This window comes from Musa acuminata, chromosome BXJ2-1 (assembly GCF_036884655.1).
Source record: "Musa acuminata AAA Group cultivar baxijiao chromosome BXJ2-1, Cavendish_Baxijiao_AAA, whole genome shotgun sequence".
NCBI lineage: Eukaryota > Viridiplantae > Streptophyta > Magnoliopsida > Zingiberales > Musaceae > Musa > Musa acuminata.
Genome location: NC_088338.1, coordinates 3,205,035 through 3,212,873, shown reverse-complemented (window position 1 = coordinate 3,212,873; position 7,839 = coordinate 3,205,035). Strand labels below are relative to the sequence as shown.

The 7,839-nt window shown below is 43.0% G+C and overlaps 1 protein-coding gene across 3 annotated transcripts; it reads right to left on the bottom strand.

The window, feature by feature from the left end:
* Positions 1 to 1,917: 1,917 nt before the first annotated feature.
* LOC135583555 (E3 ubiquitin-protein ligase RHF2A-like) lies at positions 1,918 to 7,450 on the bottom strand. 3 transcript variants are annotated; one of them, XM_065092252.1, is made up of 9 exons: positions 7,271 to 7,450; positions 6,723 to 6,863; positions 6,570 to 6,616; positions 5,926 to 5,988; positions 5,726 to 5,834; positions 5,257 to 5,618; positions 5,037 to 5,141; positions 4,599 to 4,963; positions 1,918 to 2,171 (listed from the first exon to the last, which is right to left on the bottom strand). In XM_065092252.1, the coding sequence occupies exons 2-8, from the start codon at positions 6,852 to 6,854 to the stop codon at positions 4,651 to 4,653; spliced, it is 1,131 nt and encodes a 376-aa protein (XP_064948324.1). In that variant the 5' UTR covers positions 6,855 to 6,863; positions 7,271 to 7,450; the 3' UTR covers positions 1,918 to 2,171; positions 4,599 to 4,650. The 3 variants fall into 3 exon arrangements, with proteins under 3 accessions (XP_064948324.1, XP_064948326.1, XP_064948325.1); XM_065092254.1 differs by lacking the exon at positions 1,918 to 2,171 and adding an exon at positions 3,888 to 4,436; XM_065092253.1 differs by lacking the exon at positions 1,918 to 2,171 and adding an exon at positions 3,888 to 4,408.
* Positions 7,451 to 7,839: the final 389 nt, after the last annotated feature.

The following is a 7,839-nucleotide window of genomic DNA, read 5'->3' as shown; positions in this document are numbered from 1 at the left end:
ACGACGCAGGCGGGCAGACCGCGTAGGCGTGGTCGCGAGGGCCATGCGACCGAGTAGCACGACGCAGGCAGGCAGGACGCGAGGACATGGTCTCGAGCACCATGCGGCCGAGGTACACGACAGAGGCGGACAGGCCGCGCCGAGGTAGATCTCGGCAGTGAGTGGCCGAGGTGCTCGGCGCAGGCGGGCAGACCGTGCATGGGGTCGAGGCAGCAGGCTGCGACGTCAGCCGAGCAGTTGAGGCCGGCAGCCGCGCATGGGGCCGAGGAGTCGAGGCAACGGGCTGCACCGTCAACCGGGCTGCTGGCGCGGGCTGGCCGCGCATGGGGCCGACGCGGGCGGATTGGCCGCGCGCGTGGGGCCGACGCGGGCGGATTGGCTGCGTGCGTGGGGCCGAGGCGCTCGGGCTGGCCGCACGCGTGGGGCCATCGCGGGCGAGGCGCGTGGGTTGGCCGCGCGTGTGGGGCCGAGTGGTCGAGACGCGTGGGGCCGAGCCGCGCGCGTGGCCGAGGAGCCGAGACGCGCGAGCTGGTCGTGCGCGCGGGGCCGACGCGGGCGGGCTGGCCGCGCGTGTGGGACCCAGGGGCCGAGGCGCGCGGGTTGGCCGCGCGCGTGGGCCCGAGTGGCCGAGACGCGTGGGGCCGAGCCGCGTGCGTGCTGCCGACGCGGGTGGGTTGGCCGCGCGCGTGGAGCCGAGGGGCCGAGGAGCCGAGACCGGCCCCAGAAGTCGCTGCTGCTGGTGCAGGTCGGTTGCAGTGGAGCAACCAAGGAGAAAGCTAATGTACCGTCATTCCGAGCCCTCCTTCTAGCGCCATTCTGTTACGGTAAGTAACTTTTTAGCCGTGGCCTCGGGGCCGTCGCGGCTTGGTTTGGGTCCGGAAGACGGAGATCTCCGTGGGGGGGCTCCTCGAGCAAGCTGAATCTCCGAAGGCGGGGATCTCCGAAGGCTTCGCACCTGCACAAAGGTCGGGTCGGGGTGCTCGACCCAACCCCTCCGACGATCAAATTAGCGAAAGATGTGGAGGGGGTTTAGGCGGAGGAGAAACCTCCGTGTGTTGAGTGTGTCCCCTCCCCCCTTTCTCTTTAGAGTTTGGGGGTATTTATAGATGAAGTTTGATGTTACCTGACGTGGTTGTCTGCAGGGCAGGACTGTACCTTCGGTGGCGTCTGACATTGCCACTGGGGTTGCGTGGGAGGTCGAGCTACACATAGGGTATGGCGAGCCTCGGGCAGTGTGTCGCTCAGGGGGTTGCTGTCATGGCGTACACATCGCCATTTTTACCCCTATCAGGAAATATGAGGATAGTGGTAAAGAAAAAAATTTTAAAAAAAACAAAAATATCAAAATAAGAATTATTTTTCATCAACTATCTGAAAAATATACATCATTGACATCTACAGCTACCCGTACTGTATGAGTTCGCTGTATGTGATCCTGATGTGCCCTGCGAGCCACATTCAACCCAATGTCACTTCGGAGGCTCGATCATTGCTGGGGTACGTCCAAAATCAGCGGGAAACAGCCGATGCCGTGTGATGTAAATTTTACCATTGTGACGACCACATGAACAACAACAGTATAGTATTTAATGGCTTCAACTCAAATCTAGGCATGGGTCCCTGTCGATATCACAATCATCTCACGAATCGGCTGATGGATAAACTAGTTTGACAAGCCTTACCATTCGAAATGCTTTAACTCGAAAAATAATGTGCTCGATCTAGTATCATGTAAGCACCGATTTAGATTGTCCATCGTAGATAGATTAATGGAGTTAGGATTGATCGAGTTACGATGACAATCTATGATCACAATGAATCCATCAAACATGCATATGATCCAAAACAATAATATTAGAAGACAAATGGGTGCAAATGATCCAAGAGGCTTGGGGATGGATATGCAGCATGATTCGATTAAGCAACGAGGCCATTTCATATAAACAACATAAAGCATATCATAACCTTTGTTCCAGTGGATTGTAACCGTTATTACTGCCAACAAGTTTCTCTATCAACGCCTGAAAGCAAACATATTAAATCTAAACCAAAAAAAAAAAAAAAACAAAGTAGTTCCCTTGAAGCATTTTCCTCCTTTGTTACAAATACTAAGGCAGCACGCGTAGCAACTGTAACTTCCACCTCACAATCTTGGCGGCACGTAATTTTCACTGCCCGACGATACGAAAGAAACCAAAGTTAGAAATTTCTGCACAAACATGTACCGATGACTCGACCGACCGATGACATAAGAACAATATTCACGGATAAACAAGGGAGAATAGTTCACAAGTGTAGCAATCTGTGGAAAATTTTGAAGGGGTATAAACTTGACAAGTAGTATTATCAATTCAAGAAACAAGACAAAAATTAGATAGTCAGAGCATGTAATGTAGGAGCAGAGACTTCATAAAAAAAACTGAACCTCTGTTTGTCTGAATAAAAATCAAAGCCCACAAAATTTTGATATACAGTTTGGGTGGTATTTCACTAGGATATCTATCAAGTTCCAGAGCTCAGGCATATACTCACTCAACTGGCCCACGATTCATCCTTTTCTTTTCCTTTTCAGAAGCATAACAAAATGCATGGCATTGTGAAAATCCTTAACTTCCAAAACTACAAAACAGTGTTCCAACAAATGGAGAAGAATAGATTTTGTACATGAATTCATCTACATAAAACAAAGAAGCATAAAAAAGATAAAAGGTAACCCCTAAACACTAGTGAAAATACTACCATAGATATCTCACATAACATCAATATAAGTAGTGGATCCGTCTTTCTTCTCTAAAACCCACCATAATATATCTCTAGGAATTTTATCATATACTTTATCTAAATCAAATAAAAAACATATGAAATCTTTCTTCTTTTCCCTTTGATTTTCTATTATCTTGAACAGTTGATAGACCAAATTGATTTTAGGAAGTTTTTGTTTCACAACTTATTTGACTTTCAATTACTATTTCATGAGTTCCTTTTAAAGTATATTTGTACTATTCATAGTGTAGCTACAATATTAATTCCTTTATAATTACTACAATTTTGGATATCCCATTTATTCTTATAAATTGATACTAAAAAACTCTTCATTCATCGGACATCTTCTAATTCTCAAGATTTTGTAAATAAACTAATCAAACTATTTATTCCTTGATCACCTTAACTTTTTCATACCAAAATATGAATGCCATCATATCTCAAACTCCTACATATTTTCATATTTTTTATAAATATTTTCCACATTTTCTTAAACTCTTTCAATAGAAAGTACTATCCAAATCTTTTTCTTTCTTTCTCTAACTTTAGCAATTCAAAGTAAATTGTCTTTTATTACCCTTAGTACACAACTTACCATAAAAATTATCATAAACCTTATATTATATAAAAATTATCTTCTATTCTTAGATTTTATATATCTTCTAAATTTTTCCTCATTTTCACAATTTTATCCATCTTTAAAGGATGATCTGCAAAGAAGAGAAAATTAAAAAAAAAAGAATAAATCTTCTATTCCTCAAGTGAAAGAAATAATATCCTTTTCTGTTTCTCTTTTGCTCTGAATGAGCATGACTATGTGTGTCTGTGAGAGAGAGACAGAGGAGATTGTGGCTAAGATCCTGTCAACAAGATTGAGACATCAATGCTGCTGATTCAAAATCACGCACATGAACTCTAAAACAGTGCTCATCTTCATTAGAAATAATTTTCAACATTCTGAAACAAAAAGATATCATTTTCTAAAAACCAAGTTATGCATGGAATAGAAAATAACAAAAAACATTAAACTGGAAATAGAAAACATTAATAATCTACATTTGTTCCACATAAAAAATTACTAGCTTTTGGATGGCAGCATCAAATTCACACAGATAGACCGTTCATGCAAAATAGCTATTTATGTGAAGACTTGTTGACATGCGAATTTGGTCCACATGCAACTAACATGATTTAGATCACGAAAAATGGTATGGATTCATAATGTAATTTTTCAGATCAGATTTTAGTGAGTGCTTTCTTCCAATATTGATTTTGGGTTTGACAAACATGCAAAACATCCTCATCTGCTTGAATTTTAATTAATTAGTCATCTAATTATCTATCACCCTACCTTCTCCCTCTCCACTCAACGGTCTTGACAGCCACTACTGCCCTTGATAAGGCCAGCCATCCACCTTCATTGACCTCCAATACTCCATCTCAGTCAGATCTGCTAACTTTAGCAATCCCTATCACCCAACCTCGTGTCCTTGATCTCTCCATTTTTGCTATATTAGCACACGAAGCACCAGCTAACCTCTATTACATGAGACAGATCGAACATCATCCACCAATTTGGGAGTCACCAAACCAAAGTAGCTGAGTAAAGGATGTTCGTCACCTCAGTCAAATCAGGCCTGGCCACCTTCAAGCAAGCAAGACCACAATTAAGCCTGATATAGAGTCAACTCAGGCCATTAGCAACTTTAGGGGCTAAGTTTTGTTGATCTGAATAAATTAGGGAACATAATATTGGAACTACGAAGTATAAAGTTATTTATCTGATTTTTACAATAAAAATAATCAATGCAACAGGGTAGCAGAAATTAAAATACCTTCAATGTTGAACACTGCTGCATGTTCAACCTTTAGAACTTGTAGAGTAACTTAATCGAGACCTGAAGTTGCAATGCAAGAAGATGATGTAGTACTATTGTTTGGATGAGTACTGGCATGATTGGAAATAACACCCTCATTTCTCGGTTCCATAACTGAGTGCACTCCGGCACTAGGCGAGGCAGAAGAACTGGATGTTCTTCTACTATCTCTAGCGTCCAAGCGCTCCATCATCCGTGACACAGTGGCAATACCAGCATTAACTTCTCTCCTAACTTCAGAACCAATATCTGCCACAGAACTATTTCGTGAAAACAGCCGTTCCCTCCACCCTCGAGTGCTCTTAACGATGGACTCCTTGTACCTAATTGCAAGATGTAAAGGACACAATCAGCATCTACAATGATACTGAAAACAGCACATAAACATCAAAATACCTCATTGAGACAGAATTCAAGCGAGATTTCAGAGATTCTGAGAAGGATTGTAGGTCTGATGGTCCTGGTTCATGGCTAACCGGAGAGGATTGGCCGGCTGGTGCCCTGAATAAAAGTCATCAGAGCAACTTTATAACAGAGTGATTGAGAAATAATACATATGTATATAAGCATGTAATAAGTATATCCTAAAGAGCACCTGGGACTTGAAATGCTGTACCTGAATCGATCACTGCTGGTCCCAGATGTCAACAAAGCAATCTGGCTAGCATGAGTTGGGGTAACACTTGTTACTTCAGCAGATTCTCCTACTGGAGTAGTTACAGAGGCCAATGGGTTAGCAGCAACTGTTTCAGGAGCTGACTCATTTTCTACTCTTGTGACAGAGGAGGCAGACAGGGATCCCACAGAAGGTGTGTTTGAATTTGTAGAGAAAACCAAATATTGTGGGTGGCCATGAGATCCTGATCTACCCTGTGCTTCTCTTCTAGCAAGATGGTGTGCTCTTCCCATGGCAGCAGCAGCAGCTAAGTGCTGAATAATACGCTCTTCGAGTTCAGCATCACTTCCACCAACTGGCAACTACGATCAATAGTTGAAAGATATGACCATTATTTTCATGGAACTTTTCCCTTCATAAACCCAACAAACGACGAGAAAGATCAAAACCAAATAACAGAACTACCCACATGCTGCAATTCGAAATCACCAAGAGCAGGATGATGAAAAATTGTGGTAGTCCGTGTATTGTTAAGTCTGACGTTCCTTTCGCGCTCTACACCATCCAATAATTCTTGGCTGAGACAACCAACAGCAGAAAAAATCATAAGCTTTTAGCTGTAACAATAGTCCAAGCACAAACTGCAATTTTACTTTAATTCATATGAACCTGGTAGGATCCTTCAAACTGATGGACTGCCAGCACATAGGACACTGAGAGCTCCTCTGGCACCTAATAATGAAAAAAAATATGGTAACTTGAAGTTATAGTGAAAGTGCCTGAAACAATGAATATATTTCAAGGGGGGAAATAAATAATATAGAATACTGAAAAGATAAACAAGCTTCCGGCATTAATGATACCTAACATGAACCAATATCCAATTAAGAAAGGCAAAAAATAATAACCAAACTGATTTAAATACTATCAGAAATATGCACCCTAGACAAGTTTGACCAATCACAGCAACAACCCAAAGATGGGAAATAGTTCCCTTGAATAATGTAATAGAGTAATATAGGAAGGTTGTAGGTGAACCTTAGTACAATGGTAACGTTGCTCCTTTACAACCTAGGCTATTTGAGTCGCTAAAATAGCCTAGCTAGACAAGATAACATAAATTGATCGTCACTCCAGAGACAGCATAAATGGTAGCCTCATACTCTGGGTTTACCCTTTTTAAGAATTGTATAAAAGTTGTTTCATTTGACTAAGAACTTTATGCTAGTACTATCCATGCGCTTAGAAGTACACGGTTAACATCTTCAGACTCAGGTAGTACAGAAATAACAGAGAGGCAAGAAAGACAGTACCATTCAAGAATACATTGTAGATGAAACTCATGCTTGCAACTAGTAACCTGAAGAACAACATCGGATATAAGAAGACGTCTACTTTGCAACAAAGGGAGCAAAAAAGTTAGTAGCACTAATCATATAAGTACATGTATCCATAAGACGACATACCGTTGAAGGATCACTTTCACAGAAGACTTCAAGACAGATGCTGCATGCATCATCACAAGCATCCTGAATACCTCCTTCCACGAAAGCCGCAGCTGATGATAAATGGCTCTCCATGTTTGCGGTATCTTCCATTGTTGAACCCTATACCAGTACCTCATTTAATTAGACACACAGCCAAGACGACGAATCAATCAAGAAAAGCCAGAAAACTTGTAACAACCTAATGAAAGTCTCAGATAAAAGAATCCCCAAGAACGGTTATATCTGAAACTTCTATCCAAAACCGAATACGCCAAATTCGACTACGACCGATGCAGATGGTCCATCCAAATCAACGAGACGCCACAGATTATACCGACAAATCCCCATGGTTATTATACCTAAACTGAAACCAGGGAACAAGGGAAACAAATGACGCCAAACAAGAGATCGATCGAGCACGAGGCAATGAATCTAGCCCCGGTAGAGTAAAATCAAAAGCGGAATCGAGACGAACGAGGCTCCAGAAAAGAATAGAATCAGAAACAGACAAGCGATCGGACCAATACCTCGATATTGGAGACCGTGACAGCGATCGAAACCCGCTACTGCGGATTACGGGACCTCGCGATGCGATTCGTTGGATGCTTATCAAGAAACCCTAGAGAGAGAGAGGGAGGGGTGGAAGGAAACCGCGTGTCGGTCATTCCTTTCCCTCTTTCGCTCGCTATTACTATTTCTTTTGCGATAATGAAGGGGACGGGGATGATAGGGGCTTTATATTTGAGCTTTACTGGCCACGCCCTGACCATAACTTACCCGGTGGTTTACCACCCTCGGAATTGGGTCGATTGTGACGGGACGGAGCAGTTAGCGGCTGGGCCAGTTCGACCCACTTGCTTGATTTGGGTCCAGGTAAACTATCGAGGGGTGAGTTCAACGTTTGTGTGTGCTATCTTTCGCCTTATGGACGAATGTGGCGCAGAGGAGGCGGTCCACCTTTTGACCAAGGAAAGGTTGCAAGAGGAAGAGGGCCGAATCGTAAGTCCATCCAGTGGATGCTACTAAGCCTAGTTGAAAGTATAGTTTCCATAACATTATACCGGATATTAATCCGATCAACAGTTGAATGGATCAG

Bases quoted from the DNA above. Each gene is read 5' to 3' on its own strand.
- LOC135583555 (XM_065092252.1), bottom strand. From the start codon at position 6,854: ATGGAAGATACCGCAAACATGGAGAGCCATTTATCATCAGCTGCGGCT. The intron at 5,619-5,725 runs GTGGGTAGTTCT...TATTGATCGTAG, and splicing joins GTGATTTCGAATTGCAGCAT to TTGCCAGTTGGTGGAAGTGA. The intron at 5,142-5,256 runs GTACAGCATTTC...ACTTTTATTCAG, and splicing joins ACCAGCAGTGATCGATTCAG to GGCACCAGCCGGCCAATCCT.